The 21146-nt window shown below is 52.3% G+C and overlaps 1 protein-coding gene across 1 annotated transcript in view; it reads right to left on the reverse strand.

Annotated features, from left to right (window-relative positions):
- ONECUT3 (one cut homeobox 3) overlaps positions 1-18944 on the reverse strand; it is a 71790-nt gene extending 52846 nt beyond the window's left edge. Inside the window, exon 1 of the mRNA XM_056845321.1 lies at positions 17867-18944. Coding sequence (XP_056701299.1) covers positions 17867-18944 — 1078 coding nt within the window. The remainder of the gene's footprint in view (positions 1-17866) is intronic.
- Positions 18945-21146: the final 2202 nt, after the last annotated feature.

Genomic DNA, 21146 nt, shown 5'->3' on the forward strand with positions numbered 1-21146 from the left:
GGCTATAATGTTGTTGTTGACAATGATAATAATAACAACAATAATAATATTAATAATATTAAATAATCACTATCATCAACTTCGGTCACACCATCACCTATGAACGAATACGAAGGGTAGCAACGACTATGAAGGGTTGCTACTGTTACGATCGACAACCACGAACCATTCCGGGTGTGATCCGGAAAGGCCCATTTACTCTAGAGGAGTCTAATTGAAAGGAACGGATCACACCTCACACTTCAGCTTGTTTAAAAAGAAAAAGGAATCTGTATGAGCTGTGTTTTGTACTATGCCTATTAAAGGTTATTGAATTGAATTGAATTGAAGAAAAACGCATCCCTTTCTTTAAAAAGGAACCGCCCCTCAACCCCTGGTGTCTTTTTCTCCTTGTAGGGGTTTTTGTTGGAAAGTGGGGGATTTGCTCCTGACAATCCGCTAACCCTCTCGAATGGCTCTTCGACTGCCATTTTTTTTATTACGGTGGGGGTTTATCTCAGGGATATTTTTCACAGGGAAGGCTTGGAAAGGAAAGGAAAGGCTCACGGCTTTTTTCCGTTGCAAGTATCATTTTCTAATGGGAGTGGTCGTTTAGTTCGTTTTGCAATGATGGGAATGAGAATCTGGAAAGTTTTTTTTTTCCTTTCCAAAATCGCTCCCAGCGGGGGAAGGGAGGGCATTAACCCTCCTGGAAGGAAAATAATGTTTATTAGACATCACTCGGCCACACCAAACTTGTAATGGGCGAAAACGCACTGGAGGTTTTGCCTTGGATTTGCCGCTCTCTAGATGAACATTTCCCCCAGCCAAATTCTCAAAACTCAAAAATGAGCCCCCAGGCAGAGTTTTGAGAATTCAGATGGGGGAGATGTTAGCCTAGAAAGCGGCAAATCCAAGGCAAAACCTCCCCATGAGTTTTTGCCTAATGTGTGCAGGGGGGAAACGGGTGAGATCCATATCGTACCGAACCGGTCTCGGACAGGGCTGCAAGAGAAAGCGAGCGGTCCCTGGCAAGGCAGGGAAGGCTTCGAAAACACCCACGGGGGGGCACCCTTCAAGACGCAATTTGGGTGTCTTGTTTTTAAATATTTTATCCTTTCTTTCAGCGGATTGGATGCTTCAGACTGGCTCTTTCTTCCTTTCTTTCTTCCTTCCTTCCTTCCTTATTTTATTCATCCAACTCTCTGTCTGCCTACTCTTTATTTTATTTATTCATATATCTCTCTTTCTTCCTACTCCCCGTGTCTGTCTGTCTGTCTCTTTCTTTCTTTCTTTCTTTCTTTCTTTCTTTCTTTCTTTCTTTCTTTCTTCTCTTTCCTCTCTTTCCTCCTACTCCCTGTCTTTCTTTCATTCATTCATTCACCCATCTCTCTCTCTTCCTCCCTACTCCCCGTCTCTCTCTCTCTTTCTTTCCTACTTTTATTCATCCCTCTCCCTCTCCCCCCTTCCGACGGGCCTGTATACACCGTATTTCTCCAGCAACAGCGATGTTCATTATTAAAAGCAGAGGTCATTCACGTATCATCTCCAAATATCCAACCCCTCGGACACACACAACACATCATACACATGTGGCTGGACGCCCTTATTCAGATCAGTTTCTGCCATGTCATTAATCCGAATCGTTCACGCCGCCCTTTCCAGCGCTCAGCGCGCCTCTACGGCCTGCTCACGCTTTAATTCCTAACAGCCCTGCGAGGTAGGCCAGCAAGATTATCCTCATCTTGCAGCGGGTCCCCCCCCCCCACTCATTTCATGGAGGACGAGACATCTGAATGTAGAGCTCAAGTCTGCACACCCGGCCGCTACTCTAAAGTAGTCCAGGTCGCTCTCACGCGATTACAATGATTGATGTTGGCTGGTTTCTTTACTGGTTATGAACAGCCCTGCGATTGTTTTCGCCAGGGCTTTCCTGCGGGGATCTTGGAGATGTCTCCTCGGAACTAAAGGCCCGCTTTAAAGGGAGCCCGCCAGACCTCTCCGGGAGAGCAGGTGAGATTCAATCTGGAGGCCAGAAAGTGTAATTTACACCAAAAAAACAAAGGCACACCACACAATTGTGATACATCTAATTGATGAGGATACGATTTAATGTCATACGTATCTGGTCCGTTCCCCCCCCCCCCCAACATGCATGCGTTTTGCCGATTTGAATCCTCCTCTGTATGTATGTGGCGTATGTTTTTTATGAATACCGCTGATATCCCCCGTTTTCAAGAGGGGAGATTCTTTCAAAAAAACCCGTCCAACATTTAGAAGAAAGGTTCTTTGGTTTCGAAGGCATTTATTTTCACTAAATCAGTATTCTTGGGGGTGGGGAAGGGTCATTGAGCCCCTTCGCCTCTTCCAGCACAGTCCGATCTGTGTGGAGAGTAACAGCAATAAACTGGTTTAAATTATTATTTTTAATTTATTTTAGAAAAACGAAACGAATCTGGAAAGGAGGGAAATTGTCTTCTCTTTGCGTTTCGCCCACTCTGAATGGATGCAGACTCGTTTTCATAACGGTTTGGTCCCGTCCCCCATTTCCTGAGAATATTTAGATTTCTATGAGAGGGGGGGGATTCCTAGTAATACTTCTGTCCGGTTACAATTTCTATTTACTCAAAAAACAATTCCATAGTTATGTTTAAAACGGTGTAAACGCTCAATTGCTGACTGAGTGGGATTTATTTCCTAGTAATGGTGCGTAGGATCCCGAAGTAGCTGACGCACGATGTGAGAATCCCTCTCTACCCTTGCCAAGAAGAATTAATATTTCAGGCGCCTGGTTTCTGTTGTCGATTTCCAAACCTCTGTCTTTCCAAACAAAAAAAATCCACATTTTGCGATTTGCTAAAAAAAAAAAAAAAAACCACATTCACAGTTTTATGAATCGACCGAGGAGGCCATTAAAATAAAAACGAACAGGACGTAGGGCTGGCTAGGACTGAACGTCCTTCGCTTCACTTTCGCTTCGGCCACACAGGAGGGGGAGATTCAGCCTTCACGGTCAGCTAGATTCGAGTCCAGGAGTGCCTTAGAGATCGCAAGATTTTCGGGGGATAAATCGTCGAGAGTCAAAGCTCCCTTGGTCAGATACGTCAAAGAGCTTTGACTCCCGAAGATTTATCCCCCGAAAATCTTGTCGGTCTCTAAGGTGTTTCTGGTCTCGAATCTAACTGTTCCACGGCAGACAGGGCTACCTTCTGAAAAGATCTTCCCGGAAAGCCTTGGGGGAGGCAGCCGAAGCATGTATACTCGGAAGTAAGCCACACTGTGCTGAGTGGCTCCTACTCCCTGGTAAGGGCGGCGGCGCTGGGCTTCCCTGCCCTGGTTTCCCCATTCGCTCTGGCTCCCTTCTTCTATGTTGGGTTGAAACGCGACTTCCCGGCCTGTCTCCTGGATGCAGCTCTCAATCCGAAGGGGGCCGTTTGGAAGGAGAAATATGTGCAGGGGTCGAATGCTTTGACAAGGGGGAGGAGCAGGAAACCCGTGCTTTCACAACCCTGTTGCAACTCAATAATAGTAATGGTAATAATAATAATAACAATAACAATAATAAATATAACAGAGCATTTTGAGGGTTACATTCCCATGATTATAATAAGAATAAGAATATTAATAATGTGAATATTATTAGTACTATTAGTACTAAGTATTATTAGTACTAATAATGTTATTAGTAGTACTAGTATTATTAGTACGAATAATTAATTATTAGTACATTTCCATGGTGATGATAATACAAATACTACGAATGCTACTACGAATACTAATATTAGTAGTAGTAGTATCAGTATTATTAGTACTAATTGTTGTTAGCATTAATACTTATTAGAAATTATTAGTACTAATACTAATATTAATGGTGGTAGTAGTATCAGTATTATTATTATTATCATCATGAAAAAGTAACCCTCAAAATGCTCCCCCAGGTATATCTATGATACCCAAAGAGGCCCAAACAATCTTACTTGGTTTAGAGGCAGGGGTGGTTGTGGTCGTTCGTGGGGAAGAGGAAGAAACGCGCATGCACAGACGCAGGAGAGCAATGCACAGATCTGCACCAATAAGAGGCACATTTTTTTAAAAAAATGCGTGCACTCTTATATGCCCCTCTCACCAGTTCCCAAAACCCACCGGTCATCCCTGAAGAAAGTTGTGCAGTAGAACCAGCCCTGTACCCCAGAGAGGAACATAGTTGCTTAAACCACAAGCTCCCCCCACATTAGTCCCCCCACTTGCAAAGCCCCAGTTTCTGAACAAGGGGTTTGCAAGCATTCCACCCCCTCCAAGTCCATCCCACCTCCAACCAAACTCAGCAGCCCCCTGGGAACAAGGAGCAGACACAACTGCACTGTAGCAGAGAGCTCACGATGCGCACCTATGGGAAGCGCATGCTTTAACATTCTCACCTCTGTCCCGAAACTCCCCCAATTCAGTAGCCACCCCCCCCCAAGAAGAGGCCTGCGCTGCTATGCCTGGAGACAGCAGCACATGAGCGATGGGAGCATGGTGAACATGCACGCGAACCCACAATGGATTTTAAATGATTAGTATGATGTGATTATGTCATTGTTGGATTTTAAACTGATGTCCCCTGCCCCAAGACGGCTTGCCGGGGAGGGAGGGCTACAAATCGGGAAATAAATGAAATAAATAAAATCAGTTCCCACCCTTCTAAAATACCCCCTGAATTTTTTTAAAAAGTACTCCAGACAGACTGCAGAATGCATTTCACAAACCATAAGAACATAAGGAAAGCCCTGCTGGATCAGACCAAGGCCCATCAAGTCCAACAGTCTGTTCACACAGTGGCCAACCAGGAGCCTCTAGGAAGCCCCACAAACATGACGACTGCAGCAGCACCATCCTGCCTGTGTTCCACAGCACCCAATATAATAAACATGCTCCTCTGATCCTGGAGAGAATAGGTATGCATCATGACCAGTATTCATTTTTACTACTAGCCATGGATAGCCCTGTCCTCCATAAGAAAAGCTCTGCAGGATCAGACCAAGGCCCATCAAGTCCAGCAGTCTGTTCACACAGTGGCCAACCAGTTGCCTCTAGGAAGCCCCCAAACAAGACGACTGCAGCAGCACCATCCTGCCTGTGTTCCACAGCACCTCATAGAATAGGCCTGCTCCTCTGATCCTGGAGAGGATGCATCATGACTAATATCCATTCTGTCTAGTGGCCATGAACGCCCCTCTCCTCCATGAACATGTCCACTCCCCTCTTCAAGCCTTCCAAGCTGGCAGCCATCACCACATCCTGGGGCAGGGAGTTCCACAATTGAACTATGCGTCATGTGGAAAAAAAATACTTCCTTTTATCCGTTTTGAATCTCTCACCCTCCAGCTTCAGCAGATGACCCTTCGTTCTAGTATTCTGAGAGAGGGAGAAAAGCTTTTATAGACCTCTATCATGCCTCCCCTTAACCGCCTCCTTTCCAGGCCAAACAGCCCTAAGCGTTTCAACCGCTCCTTATAGGGCAGCCATGGGGTTTTGGACAAGACCTGTCAGATCTGAAGGTAAAGGGTTTCTACTTTGCACGCCCACCGATTCGATCTTTGGCACGCGTTTCTGAAACCAAAAATCTGGCCTGCGCCCCGGCTTGGAAGGATGGACGGCTCCCGTGTCTGCACCCATTCCCACGTGAGTGCCCACAAACACTGGTTTCCTTCCCACCCACCCCGCGCATATCTGCTTATGTTGGGGAGAGGGTTTGTTCCCCCTCCTTTTAAATTATTATTTATTTGGTGGGATGGGAAATTAAACAGGCACGGCTCAATTAGACCGAACAACGGGGGTACTTAAGGAGCCAATTGTGACGAGTCTTTAAATCTTTATTCACCAAGAACCTTGTAAAGGCAAGGGGACAATTTGCATGCTATTAACGGCTTTTCAATAGGGCATTGACTGGAACTAAAGGATGCCACTCGCCCGCCCTAATTAAACACCGACGGAATTACTCTAAATACATATGAATACCGCTCGGCCCCCATAAATAATTCCCCCAGACACCTCGGCAGGACCGCGTGGGGCTGGGGGTGGGGGGAGAGGGGCCGGAAGGAAGGCCGGGAGGCCACAGAACAGCAGGCCGGAGAGTCCAGGGTCTGAGAGGAGCGGCAAACCCCCCCAGAAGACTCGGCGACTTTCCCTCCATGATGGAAAATCCAAAGGCAAGGAAGCAGGAAATAAGGGGAGCTCTTTCTTTCTCCCAGTACCTCAGTTTCTTTCTTTCTTTCTTTCTTTCTTTCTTTCTTTCTTTCTTTCTTTCTTTCTTTCTCTCTCTCTCTTCCTTCGTTCTTTTCTTTCTTCTCCCTGTACCTCTTTCCTTCTTTCCTTTCCTTTCCGTTCCTTCTCTCTCCCAGTGCCTCACTTTCCTTCCTTACTTCCTTCCTTCTCCCTGTGCCTCAGTCTTTCTTTCCTTCCTTCTTTCCTTCCCATTTCTTTCTTTCTTTCTTTTTCTTTCTCTCTCTCTCTTCCTTCGTTCTTTTCTTTCTTCTCCCTGTACCTCTTTCCTTCTTTCCTTCTTTCCTTTCCGTTCCTTCTCTCTCCCAGTGCCTCACTTTCCTTCCTTCCTTCCTTCTCCCTGTGCCTCAGTCTTTCTTTCCTTCTTTCCTTCCCATTTCTTTCTTTTTCTTTCTTTCTCTCTCTCTCTCTTCCTTCGTTCTTTTCTTTCTTCTCCCTGTACCTCTTTCCTTCTTTCCTTTCCTTTCCGTTCCTTCTCTCTCCCAGTGCCTCACTTTCCTTCCTTCCTTCTCCCTGTGCCTCAGTCTTTCTTTCCTTCCTTCTTTCCTTCCCATTTCTTTCTTTCTTTCTTTCTTTCTTTCTTTCTTTCTTTCTTTCTTTCTTTCTTTCTTTCTTTCTTTCTCCCTGTGTGTTCCTTCCTTCCCACTTCTTTCTTTCCTTCTTTCTTTCTTTCCTTCCTTCCTTCTGGCCCAAATCTTTGGAAGGTCACACACACACACACACACACACTGGGAAAGACAAGCCTATTTGTTGTGTCTCTGCCTGTGACTGTGTAGGTTGTCCATAGAGTATCATACACAATATATGGCACCCGCTGCCGTTGCTGTTTTAAATTATACTCGCTGCTCCAGATGTTTAAAACACACAGGACCTTATCCAGCCAGGGCTGACCACTGTTAAATCCCGCCGATTTCCCTAGGAGAGCCACCGATGCTTGGCTCACATGCACGCCGAGATACACGTGGCTAGACCTTTGGATCGTGGCCATCTTTTGTTCAAATCTGCTTATTTGTTTATTTTTTTAAAATGCAAATCATGCCATCTATTTCTTTAACGCTGCGCTTCCAAGTTCCGAGAGCCGATTCAATTCTCAGACACCCCCCAGTTCCCCTCCCCCCAAAAAAACCCTTAGCAGCCCGTGGGGTCGGGAGGACAGGGAAGGGTCTTCCTAGACAACCCCACCACCCCTAGATGCCTTCCCTGTAGAGGAAGAGAGAATCGTGCGCCCAGGAAGGTGTGAGCGAAGCAGGGTCACCCGTGTTAGATTTATCCAAGAATTCTGTACCCAAACCACCTTTTCGAATATTTTTGGGAAGGCCGGTTGGAGAGCTGCCCTTAGCTATGCAGAAGGATGGGTAAAACCTAATCCATTAGGAGGAGGTAGAAATACACCTGGACAGCTCCTGGCTCCACACACTAGCTTCGGTCCCGGCTTGGATGACCGAAATCTGGTTGAAATCGGCTGGTTAAACCACGCAGGCTTCTCCCTGAAAAGCGCCCCCCCCCCACACACACACACACACATAACAGGACACAACACAACACACCACACACAGGTGCTCAAGTGTGTTCCCCACGAGCCCTCCACAACCCTTTCCAAACGGCCTCACCAGAAAGATATTTTGATGAAAAGTCCCTGTGGGCCCGCCCACAGAAGAGGCTGCCCGTTGAGTCTCTGTAGGGGTCATTGCTCTGGCTCGGCCTCCTTCAAAGAAATCCCGCCACACATTCGACGATGGTATGGTTGCGTAGACAGGGGGCAGAAACACTCCATCCTCAGAGAGTTCCTGTTGCATCTCTGCAGGAGTCCCAGCTCGGGGCTCCTCCTAATCAGGGATGACTAGTTCTGCCATGTTTTTCTCCTCCTCCTGACAATAATTCAATTGGCTGCCGCCCCCAATCAACCACGTCTAGAAGTGACTGTCTGTTGTGTCTCTGCATAAGTCCCAGCTGCGGACTCCTGCAAAGGCGATCGATACCCACTGCTATGCCTGAGTTTGTACTGTGGATTCCAGAGGGAGCCTGTCTGCCGAGCCTCTGCGTGAGTCCCTGCTGTGGATCGGTCTCCATCCAATCAGGAGTCACACTTTGATCAGCAACTCATGCCGAACCACAGGAGAAGGGGAGGGGGCGTGGCTCAGTGGTGGAGCATCTGCTTGGCAGGCAGAAGGGTCCCAGGTTCAATCCCAGGCATCTCCAGTTAAAGGGACTAGGCGAGTAGGTGATGGGAAAGACCCTCTGCTTGAGACCCTGGAGAGCCGCTGCCGGTCTGAGTAGACAATACTGACTTTGATGGACCAAGGGTCGGATTCAGTATAAGGCAGCTTCATGTGTTCATGTGAGAAGGGCTCTTCTTACTGGAAAGCAAGTATTTTTATTTTGGGGGGGGGGGAGGCCGTAGGAGAGAGGGCTGCCCCCAGGTCTAATTCAGAACAGAAATATTCTTCGTTGGAATGCACCTGCTCTGCGCGTCCCCACACATCAACCTGTCCTCCAGACATAATGCCTGTAGAGGAGTCACCGCTACGGGCTCCAGAGAGTCTGGGGAAGGGGGAGGATTCTATCCCAAGGTGTAAGAAGATACTGTGGGTGTGAGAGACAGAGAGACCCCCATGTTCTGATGCTACTGCTAATATCTCCCATCACCCAAGCTTATTGTATTGAAAGCAAATCCAAATGTTATTCCACTCGGTCGAACACATGAAGCTGCCTTCTACTGAATCAGACCCTGGGTCCATCAAAGTCAGTATTGTCTACTCAGACCAGCAGCGGCTCTCCAGGGTCTCAGGCAGGGGTCTTTCGCATCACCTACCTACCTAGTCCCTTTAACTGGAGATGCCGGGGATTGAACCTGGGACCTTCTGCATGGCGAGCAGATGATCTACCACTGAGCCACAGCGGGGGCAAGGGCGATATGTGAAAAGACGCCTTGGTGGATCCATCGAAAATCCCATCTAATGGGGCATCGTGTCCCTAACAGCTGCTAGCCGGAGGAGTCTGGCAAGCCCTTGAACTGGGGCGGAAGGCAACAGTGAACGTGCCTCTGAACGTGGAGGTTCCATTAAGCTATCTGGAGTGGTAGTTGTTGGCCTCAGCATCCTCCAAGGATTTGTGCTGCACGCGCACTCACGAGCAAGCTACACACACCTGGCCAAAAACAAAAGACTTGCAATAGGCTTTAAGTCCCACGCCTTGCTACACGTTCACACGACCGCCCCTTACAGTAAATGTCAGGAAAGCAGAGAAATAAATGAGGAGCCAGACACAAGTTGAAAGGGAGGGGGCACGGGCATCTCTCTTCCCCCCACCCCCCACAGGCGTGACACATTTTGGAGGCTTTCGCTGGCTTCACGTTGCAATTCAAATTCCATCTTGGAAGCGTCTGGAATAATCACATGAAGTTTTCTTTTTTATCCCCTACTCACCATGACGATTGTTCCAGTGCCATAATGTACACCAGCTCATTGTAAGTATTATTACTATTGCTGAGGCTTCTTCTTAGACTACTACTACTAGTAGTAATGATACTACTAGTAGTAATGATACTACTAGTAGTAGTAGTAGTGATAGTAGTTAGTAGTCTACGAAGCAGTAGTAGTAGTTGTGGTGGCGGTTGTAGCAGCAACAGCAGTTACTTCCATGGATTACAGCTGTGGATTAAAACCTGCTTTTGTGAGCACACTGGTTGCCTCTTCCCTGCTTGTTCGCATCATATAACGCTCTCCTGCCTCCGGCAACAATCCTAGCATTTATACAGCCATGATTGTTCAGACTAGTGTACCATGTTCCTTTAGACAAAAATAATTCTTTGCATTACAGTTCTGACATTACAGAACTGTAGAGTTTTGACACTATACTCCATTCACAAGTTCAGTTTGGTACCCCAATATCAAATACGCACACAGTCCAGGTGATGGATGCAGTGTGCATTTTATCCACTGCTCACAATTAGTTAAAAAAAATAAACCACTTTCCCCCATAAATATACACCTACAGGGGTAGGGAAGCCCCCTCTCGACCCCTCTGTAACCACCCTGACGATGAGGATAATAATCACAAGGTTATTGCAAGTTGTTGACCGGTTATTTATTTTGAGAGCAAGCTAGACAGACAGGGGAAACGGACAGAGAGACAGAGAGAAGGAGATGGAAGGAAGGACAGACGGACAGACAGACAGAAAGAAAATATTATTAACATCAGATGAAGACTGCCATCCTATTCACATTTACTTGGAAAAAAGTCAACACGCTTGGAATTTGTGTGTGTGGCCCGTCAGGTCACAGCTGGCTTAGAATGAGGCGTTTCTTTTTTGTGCCCTGCTTTGAAATGGGCAGTTAGTTTCCTTCGCACTGGAGCACCTCGGAAATCCTTCTCTCTCAGCGGGGGAGATCTAAGCGTCTGCTAAAACCTGCCACAGAATTAAGCGTGATTTAAAATGACATCGACCCCTATACACCCGGTGATTACGAGGCTGCTTACAGCGTTCATTCTAAAACACCTTTCCCCCCGCCCCGCAAATGTCTATCCCAAGTATTTCCCCCGTTCATATTCCTACGAGAGTGACCCGGCAGGTTGTCCAAACGAGGGAACCAGAAGCCAAGCCCCGCGGAGCTTCCAATCGAAATGTAAGGCGGGGGGGGGGGGTGAGCCAGAGGCCGGGGAGAGCAGCGATAGAAAAGAATACAAAATCCCAGATAATGAAGTCCTCGGCCTGCCGGCATCCTTCTTTCTCTATTGGCTCTAATAGGGTTCTAAAAAATCGATTTGCACACCTCCATCTATTCACCCGGGACCAGAAGGAAAGGGGGGGGGGAGAGGTGTTGCGGTGAGGGTCAGCATTAATATCTCCTAGGAAGCCTACAAAGAGGAAGAAAATTCCTTGCCTGGGCCCTCTGAGAAATGCTAAGCTTCCCCCCCCCCCACCGGCCGGCAGAGATACAATCAATACAAAAATAGTTTATGTACACATAACCTTCTCCACGCATCTTCCGTGCCCACAAGACAGGCTTGTTGTTCCAAGACCCGTTCCACAAGAACACGCGTGTTTCCTGTAACGTCTGAACGCATCCGCACTGCTGACTTATCCCGCGTGCACCCTGTCATTCATATCGTCCTGCACTGGAAAACCGTTCCGCGTTTTGTGTAAGGTCGTGTTGGACTGGTCGTGTTGTGGTCTCTTCCAACCTTGTGTGATTTTGTGTGACCTTTTCGCAGTGTGAACATGGCCCTGGGGTGCATCCCAAGCGAAAGCGCTGAGGATTTTATTCCTACTGTTAATAATAATAATAATAATAATAATAATAATAATAATAATAATAATAATAATAATAATATCTGCAATTGAAAGGCTGATTTATAAAATTAACCAAGGAGCTATTTTCTCTGCCTCTCATAGGAGGCGGGTTCGTGGCTCAAACCTGCCTACCATAACTGGAGATCATTTCCGACCAAAGGGATTGCCCAGCGGAACTCACTGCCACCAGATGTGGCCAGGAGATTAGTTGAGAAGGGAAAAAGAACGAGATAAGAAGCCGTGGAGGCCGAATCCCCGGCTATCGGATGTAACAGCTAAGCATAGAACCTCCAGGCTCCGAGGCAATCTACCTCTGAGCAGGAGATGCAAAGAACAGAAGCCAGCCCCTGCCCGCCGGCTAGCTACTGGACTTTGGCCCGGCTTAGCGGGGCGAGTCACGATTTCCCTGAGTAAATAACAGCTATGGTGTCAGGGACTTCCCTTCGCCTCCATTTTACGCAGGCCCTGAGTAAACAAGAATTTTTGAAAAGCAAAAAAAAAGCAAATAAAATAGGATCTGGTATATGTGGGCGAAGCGGTCCCGAAGCAACTTTGACGGTGGTTAAAAATGTCTTAAAACAGAGAGCCTTGATTGGGGAGGGGGACAGGAACATCCGACACACGCAGATTGCTTAATTCGAATTTAACGGGACCCTCCTCAAAGCACGCACAGCCCAGGTTCTCAAAAGGGCATCTGAATCACAGGCCATTTAAGCCTGGGAGGTTTTGCCTTGGATTTGCCGCTCTCTAGATGCACATTTTCCCCACCCCGATTCTCAAAACCCTGCAGGGGGGGCTTCTTTTTTAATTCTGAGAATTCGGATGGGGAAAATGAGCATCTAGAGAGTGGCAAATCCAAGGCAAAACCTCCCGCGCATAACTGGCCGTAGACTGGTTCTCTCCCGTTGGCCAAGCCGGGCTGCCATCCCATACGCGTTGCCTTGGTTATAGATCATTGATCGGCGCCGCCATTTGTAAAATGAAGGAGCTATACTATCGACCCGCCTCGGAGGCAACGGGGGAAGGGAGGGGGAGGCGGGGAGGGAGGTCAGCCGGATCAGCTGCTTTCCAACTATTCAGCAACATCGAGGCCTGGGAAAGGGTGGGGGGGGGAGAAGCTGCGTTTGGAATAGGACTGGTCCAGCAGTACCTCTGGCCGGGGGGGTGTTGGGAGAGGGGCCATATTTGTCGGGAAAGGAAATAGGAGGGGAAAGGTTCTGGAAGGAAGAGAGAAAGAGGGAGACAGAAAGGGGGAGGGAGAGAAAGAAAGAGAGAGAGATCGAGGCACAGAGAAGGAAGGAAGGAAGATCGAGGTACAGAGAGAAGGAAGGAAGGAGGAAAGAAAGGAGGCAAGGTTTTTAAGAAGAGGTTAGATGGCCATCTGTCAGCAATGCTGATTCTGTGACCTTAGGCAGATGATGAGAGGGAGGGCATCTTGGCCATCTTCTGGTCACTAGGGGTGTGGAGGGGGGGAGGTAGTTGTGAATTTCCTGCGTTGTGCAGGGGGTTGGACTTGATGGCCCTGGTGGTCCCTTCCAACTCTATGATTCTAAGAAAGAAAGAAGCACAGAAGCAAGGAAGGAAGGAGTGAAGGAAGGAAATGGCTCCCTACACCCCAGGCAGAGAGGAGCGTCCAGCTTTCTTTCCCACAAATTGGGATCACCCATCCGCAGCGGAGGTCCTTGCAAAAGAAAAAGGGGGGGCGCGCTCTTTCACACAACCTCGCAGCGCCTTTTCGTCGTGAATAATAGTGGCATTTCTAGCTCTGGCACCCGTCCACCTCTGAATACCATATCTGATCCCTCTGTGGCGGGACTGCGAGTTCCCAGGAAGCATTTAAGATGCTGAACGTATCTATTTTATTTCCTTTATTTCCGGTTGGTTCCAGCAGAACCCCTTTGTTATCCTGAGAGGGGGGCGGGAGGGCGGATTCGAGCCCGAACGACCTTCTCTCTCCCTCTCCAAGGCCTCCCTGAGATGCCCCGGATCCTGACCCCCAAAAAGGGACGCGTTAATTTCGACACAGATTTGGGGGGGAGGGTAATCTGGTGTGAGAAGCAGAGGTCGGACTGAAACCCCCGCACCCACCACCCGCAACATTGCCAGGGCCCGCAGGCTGGGCCCGAGAGGTTCCTAACTCCGCAACCGATCCCGGAAATCAACAAGATCGTGTGAACGGGCTCCTCTTTAAAAAAAATAATAAATCAACCTGCCTTCTGGAAAGAGCTTTCGAAACCCACAACAGCAATCGAAACACTGAAGAAAACAAGAACCACCTTATTGGGGGTTCCCCCCCCGCCAAAAAAAAGATGGGCTGGGTGGCAAATGGGTTTTATCCATTTAGGCAGGGGAGGTTTTGCCTTGGGTTTCCCGTTCTCTAGATGCACGTTTCCCCCCCATCCGAATTCTCAAAACTCAAAATAAACCCTCCTGCAGAGTTTGGAGAATTGGGATGGGGGAAAATGTGCATCTAGAGAGCGGCAAATCCAAGGCAAAACCTCCCATCCAAGGCAAAACCTCCCATGAGACCATTGGGTGCTTAAACAGAGAGACAATTAATTTTTCAGAGAGACAACCCCCCCCCAAAAAAAAACCGTCCCACTGACTTTATCGTTCAAGGGCCGACCCACCGGCGGGTTGTGTAAGCCCCTTGCTGGATCTGCCTCCACACACACACACACACACACACACACACACACACACCTCCCTGCATGAAAAGCGTGGCAATCCAGAGAGGTCAGACCTAGATGCTGCCGGGGTGGTGGTGGTTTAGACCAATGGGCCATTGATGCATGGGAGGTAATGTGTTGGATTTGCGCATTTCTAGATGCGCACTTTCCCCCATCCCAATTCTCCAATCGCTGCATGGGGGGCTTATTTTTGAGTTTTGAGGATTGGGATGGGGAAAATGCGCATCTAGGGAGCGGCGAATCCAAGGCAAAACCTCGCGTGCGTAAAGAGCCAAAATATTGGGTTGGCTTGTTTATTCACAGGGCTAATTAATGGATAGGTCCGCTGGGAAAACGGGACACGTCCCCTTTCACGGGATGGGCGAGCTTTACCCCCCTAGCCCCGAACACGCGTCAAACCGGAGTTGAGAGGGTCAGTGAGAATGAACGAAAGGGGGGGGATCTCCCTTTCCCCCCTTCCCCTAGTTCAGTTTTAGACTTGAAGCCATTCGGAGGCCGAGACCGGCTTAAGGCTGTCTTCCAGTCCGCCCCTTGGGTGGGTAGGAATGGAATCTAGGCCCGACCGGGCCTGGGAGCACGAGGTTCGTCCTGAGCCATCTAGGGAGGGAAGTCGAGAGAGAAATAAACTAAGGCACAGAGAGAGATTAGACGTCTTATCGGGCCAGGGCAGGGGGGAAATGCGAGTGGGCCGGAAGGGGACCGCAGGTGGCTTTGGAGGTTTGGAATGCTCCCATGCCTTGGGGAGCCTATTTGGGTGGGAAGGCAGCATACAAATGTTTCAAATAAACCAATAAATAAAATTTCTGTCTGTCTTTCTTTTATGTCTCTCTCCCCCTTCCTACTCCCTGTGTTTGTCAGCTTGTATTTCTTTCTTTCCCAGTTTCTTCCTTCTACTTTTCTTTCTTTCTCTCTTTCTTTCTCTCTTTCCAGCTGTGACTTGACGGCACACATACACACACACACACAAATTCCAAGCGTGTTGACTTGCTTCCGAGTAAATGTGAATAGGATGGCAGCCTTCACTTGATGCTAATAATGTTTCCTTCCTGCCTGCCTTCCTTCCTTCCCTCCCTCCGCCGCCCGGTACACTGGGCGATGCAAGAAATCTTTCTTTCTGTGCGATGAATATTTTTGTGCGTGGTGTTGTGGATATCTACAGATAATGTACATGCGTGCACGCGTTCGCCCGTGTGGGGGTGGGGGAGGAGGGAGAGCTGGAGTGACAGACGAAGGGACCGAAGGATAGAAGTGTGTGTGCGAGCGAGAGAGATTCAAAGAGAGGGACTATAGACTCTCCGCCTTTTCCAATCCGATGCAAGACATCTCTCGCTCTCTTTGGCCATTCATGCATGGGAAGTTTGGCCTTGGATTTGCCACTGTTTGGATGCACCCCCCCCCCCATCCAAATTCTCAAAACTCAACAATAAGCCCCCATGCAGAGTTTTGAGAATTCGGATGGGGAAAGTCTGCATCTGTGTGTGTGTAAAGTGCCGTCAAGTCGCAGCCGACTTATGGCGACCCCCTTTGGGGGGGGGGTTCATGGCAAGAGACTAACAGAGGTGGTTTGCCAGTGCCTTCCTCTGCACAGCAACCCTGGTATTCCTTGGTGGTACCTCCCATCCAAATACTAACCAGGGCTGACCCTGCTTAGCTTCTGAGATCTGACGAGTTCAGGCTAGCCTGGGCCATCCAGGTCAGGGCAGTCTGCATCTAGAGAGCGGCAAATCAAAGGCAACCCCCCCCCCCCCATGCATAAATGGCCAAAGAGAGCGAGAGATGTCTTGCGTTGCCCAGTGTATTGGAAAAGACTGAGTGTCTGCCCCTGTCTTTGAATCTCTTTCTATGCGATGAATATTTTTGTGTGCGTCGTTGTGGATATCTACAGATCATGTACTTGAGTGCACGCATTCGTCCGTGGGGGGGGGGGGTTGGGGGAGGGATGGACAGACAGACGAAAGGACCGAAGAAGTGTATGCGAGAGAGAGAGATTCAAAGCGAAGGACAGGCTCTCTGCCTTTTCCCAGTATCCATAAAAACGCACTGCTCCTTGCTAACACTCTCTCCCTTTGTGACTTTCCAGACCGCTGTCTATTTGGGGGGCGGGGTTTGCCGTCGGTTTGCAAGAGGGCCTCGATCCTCCGGGCGGCAAGGCACCCGCCTCACCCAACCCGGTCCTCGCAACCCTACGAGACGAATTCGCCCCGGCGAAGGGCAGGTGAGACCGGGAGCAAGAGAAGGGGGGAGATACCGAACCCCCATCGATCGGTGCGCGGTCCTCTCCAGCCCCCCTCCCCCGGCTCCGACTCGGCTTCTCCCCTGCCACGACCGGCAGCCGAAGGTGTGCACGGCAGCCCGGGGCCCAAGCGCGGCTATTTCCCAGGTCCCGATCCTGACCGCGCGCACGATCGCGGGATGGGCATGCCGGCGAGGACCCCACACGAACACAAGAAGCCGCCTTATCAGGCCCTCGGTCCATCGAAGCCAGTATTGTCTACTCAGGCCGGCAGCGGCTCTCCAGGGTCTCAGGCAGAGGTCTTTGCCATCACCCTACTCGCCTGGTCCCTTTAACTGGAGATGCCGGGGGTTGAACCTGGGACCTTCTGCACGCCAAGCAGAGGCTCTACCACTGAGCCCCAGACCCCATGAAACCCCACCATTTTTTCTCTGCACGCCCCATCCTCCCTCTCTAACCCTCTTCCCCCTCCAGTCCCGGGTCGCAGGTGCGAATGGAGCCGCTGCCGGAATGGAGGGAAATCAGAAGGAGATTGTGCCGAAAGGATGCGTCCTGCCCCCCCACACACACACACCGCCAGCCCCCCTTCCACACTCAACAAAGCCCTCGGGACCCGTCCTCCTTTCTGGCCGCCGGTTCACAGGCGCGCACCATCAGGGGACGGGGGTGCCGGCGAGGCTCCTTCTCCCTCATCCTTTCTTGCCCCCCCCCCAATGAAACCCCACCGTTTTCTCCGGACATCCCCTTCTTCCTTTTCTAACCCCTCCAGTCCGGGCTCGCAGGTTGGAATGGAGGGAAACCACAAGGCAACGATGCCGAAATGTGTCCTCGCCAGCGCTCCCCCCCACACACACACGCGCGCGCAACAAAGCCCCCTCACCCTGCCGAGATCACACATGAACACATGAAGCTGCCTTCTACTGAATCAGACCCTCGGTCCATCGAAGTCAGTATTGACTACTCAGACCGGCAGCGGCTCTCCAGGGTCTCAGGCGGAGGTCTTTCACATCACCTACCTGCCTAGTCCCATTAACTGGAGATGCCGGCGATTGAACCTGGGATCCCCTGCGTGCCAAGCAGATGCTCTACCCCTGAACCATGGCCCATCTCCGTGGCTCTCCAGGGTCTCAGGCAGGGGTCTTTCCCATCACCTACCTGCCTAGTCCCTTTAACTGGAGATGCCGGGGATTGAACCTAGGACCTTCTGCGTGCCAGGCAGATGTTCTGCCCCTGAACCACGGCCCCTCTCCGTGGCTCACCGGGGTCTCAGGCAGGGGACTTTCCCATCACCTACCTGCCTAGTCCCTTTAACTGGGGATGCCGGGGATTGCTGCCGGGACCTTCTACATGCCAAGCAGATGCTCTGCCCCTGAGCCACGGTCCCCCCGGTTCTCCCCCCGTCCCTACCTGCCAGCCGGAGCGCCGACATCCGCTGGAACTCGGGCTCCTGCAGCCATTTCCACATCCTGCGGAAGGTCTCCCGTCCGGACTTGAGCTTACTCCAGGGCTTGGGGTTGCGCAGCAGGTCGGAGAGGGTGCCCTGCGAGCGGCAGAGGATGCGCTGGGCGAAGATGGCCTGCGGGATGCTGTAGCGCTTCAGCTCGGCCGTGATGCGCTGCGCCACCTCCTTGGTGTTGATCTCCTCCACCTGCCCCGACCCTCCGGCCTGGGAGGCCGAGGCCTGCCGCTCCCGCTCGCCCAGCAGGCCCCCGTTGGCCTGCCCCCCGTGGGGGTGGCCGTGGGGGTGCATGCCGTTGAGGCTGGCGGGCATCATGCCCGAGGAGGGGCCCCCCAGGCCGCGGGCCAGGTGCTCCTCGCCGCGGGAGAGCATGTGGGCCTCGAAGCCGTTGGGGGAGAGGAGCTTGTCGCCGGCCAGGTGAGCCCCCGGGCCGTAGGGGGCCAGGGCCTGGGGGCTGTTGTGCAGGGAGCCCAGGCCGTTGGAGAGAGGCGAGAGGGGCTGCCCCATGGAGGGCATCTCCTTGGGGTAGTGGCCGTAGAGGTTGCCCATGGAGGCGGCCAGGCTGCGCTCCTCGCGCATGAGGGCGAAGCCGCCCCCGACGTTGGCGGAGAGCCGCTGGTGAGGATGGTGGTGGTGGTGGTGGTGATGGTGGTGGGCGTGGGGGTGGTGGAACTTCTCCGAGACGGTGGAGATGGGCGGCAGGTGCTGGAGGGGGGTGAGGGTGGTGTAGGTGCTCATCCCCGAGGGCGACTCGCAAGCCATGCTCATGGCCGGGTGGAGCGGCGCGCCCAGGCTGTGCTCCTGCCGGTAGTCGCCCGCCCCGTCCAGGATGGAGGCCATGCCGGAGACCATGGCTGGCCGGCCGTGCGAGGGGACCAGGTTACGGTGCGTCGAGGGGGGCGGCGGCGGCGGGGGAGGAGGGGGCGGCGGCGGCGGAGGGGGCGGCTGGCGGCCGTGCGCCCCCCCGGGGCTCAGCAGCTCGCCGGCCTGGTGGAGGTTGGCCAGCCCGTCGAGGTTCAGCTCCATGGCGCGCCCGCCGGTCTCCCCCCGGGCCGGCCGGTCTCCCCCTCCTCCTCCTCCTCCTCCTCCTCCTCCTGGATCTCCGCCTCCTCCTCTTCCTCCTCCCTCCGCCGCCTCAATCCAGCTGGCCGGCCATCTCAGGAGAGCTCCATGCGGCGGGCTGGGCGCGGGAGCCAGCCACCCCCCGCGGGTCCGGCTTAGCTGCCTCCTCGCCTGGCCGCGGCTCTCGCCCTCCGCTCCGGCTTAGCTGCCTCGCCTGCCCGGCTGGCCTCCTCCGCCGCCGCCGACGTCCGCCCCGGCTGCTGCGAATCGCGGCTCTGCCTGGCAGCGCTGCCTCCCCTCGCCCGCCCTGACGTCACGCCTCCCGGCCCCCCTCTCCCCCTCTCCCCCCCCCAACACCGCTCTCTCTCCCCCCCCCCCAGCCTCCCCGGGAGGCGCCGCCTCGCCTCGCGCCCACCTGCCGGCCCGGCGCGCGCCTCGGTGCCTGTGCGCGCCCCCGCCTCGGTGAGCTCTCCACCCCCCACCCCCCCCCACACACACACACACTTCCAAGCGTCAAGGATTTCTCCTCCTGGTTCTTGCACCGCCGAGGGGAAGACCGGGGGGAGGGGGGGGAGGCGGCGGCAGCAGCAACGGTGGGGGTGGGGGAGAGGGAAAATAGCGATATAAAATCAATCGTGGCTGGAGGTTGACCGAGAGAGTCTGGCGGGGAGGGGGGAAATCTGTTGGAGCAGGCGGGGAAGGAAGGAAGGAAGGAAGGAAGGAAAGACGGACAGGGGAAGGAAAGAACAACGAAAGACACAAACACAGGGAAGGAAGGAAGGAAGGGAAAGGAAGAAAGAACGAACCAACACAGGTGGAAGGAAGGAAGGAAGGAAGGAAGGAAGGAAGGAAGGAAGGAAGGAAGGAAGGCAGGCAGGCAGGCAGGCAGGCAGGCAGACACAGGGGAAAGGAAGGAACGAAAGATAGAAGAGATAAATAAATAAACACAGGGGGAAGGAATAAATAAATAAACACAGGGGGAAGGAAGGAAGAAGGGTAGATGGATGGATAGATAGACAGACAGACAGATGGGAAACTGAGGCACAGGAGAAAGAAGGAGGGGGAGGGTGGCCTGATGTCTGGGGCTGGGCCGCTGGCGGCGAGGCGGGTTGCTTAGGCCCTGCCCTGAGCCCTGCCCCCGGCCCAGCCTCTCCTCCGCCCGCCTGCATCCGCCAGCCATGCATCAGGGCCCTCCATCCCGCCTCATCTCTCCCTCCATCTATCACGGGCGTTTCTGCCCGCTCGCTCGATCCATCCCAGCGGGGGAAGGAGCTGCCAGAGCGCGCCCCCGGCCTCCGCGCGCAGGGGAGAGCGCCAGTCCCCGCCGCGTGCGCGCGGGGGCCTCGCTCAGCATCGTCCCCCAGTCCCAAACTGACCTCTCGCCTTTCTTCCCAGAGCTCCCCCCCCCTCAGCCCACCCCCGCTGTCGCCTTCCTTCCTTCTCCTTGGGAACTAGCTAGGGGGCGCAGGCAAATAGGCTCCGGCTCCGCAAGAGCTCTCCCCCCCCCCCACTTATCGATCGCCCCAGCTCCTAGGGATGGAGGAGGGGAAGGATAACCTTCTGTTGTGGACTGCAGAAGCTACGTGGGAAAGGAAGGGGAGGCGAATGATGGAGACTGGCGATCTGCCCGGGGCTTCGCTCCACCAGTGGGGTGTAGTGGTTAGGAGTGGCAGAGCCTAATACGGAGAACCAAATTCGATTCCCCACTCCTCCACGTGAGCAGCGGACTCTGAACTGGAGAACTGGGTTTGATCTTCACTCCTCCACATGAGCGGCGGACTCTTATCTGGTGAACCAGGTTTGATTCCCCACTCCTCCAACACAAACTCTAATCTGGAGAACCGGGTTTGATTCCCCACTCCTCCACATGAAGCCAGCTGGGTGACCTTGGGCTAGTCACAGTTCTCTCTGAACTCTCTCAGCCCCACCTACCTCACAAGGTGTCTGTTGTAAGGAGAGGAAGGGAAGGAGATCATATACCGGTTTGAGTCTCCCTAAAAAAGGTAGAGTCAGCATATAAAAACAAACTCTTCTTCCTCTCCCCTTGGCTCCTGACAAGAGTCCCTTGGGGGCAGCTGGGAAAGGTTTCTGCACCAGGCTTAGAGACAAATGCACTCTGCCCATGCTCAAAAGCCATCTAGTAGATGGACAGTGCCTTGACAAAGC

The sequence above is a fragment of the Euleptes europaea genome, chromosome 2 (assembly GCF_029931775.1).
Source record: "Euleptes europaea isolate rEulEur1 chromosome 2, rEulEur1.hap1, whole genome shotgun sequence".
In the NCBI taxonomy this organism is placed as follows: domain Eukaryota; kingdom Metazoa; phylum Chordata; class Lepidosauria; order Squamata; family Sphaerodactylidae; genus Euleptes; species Euleptes europaea.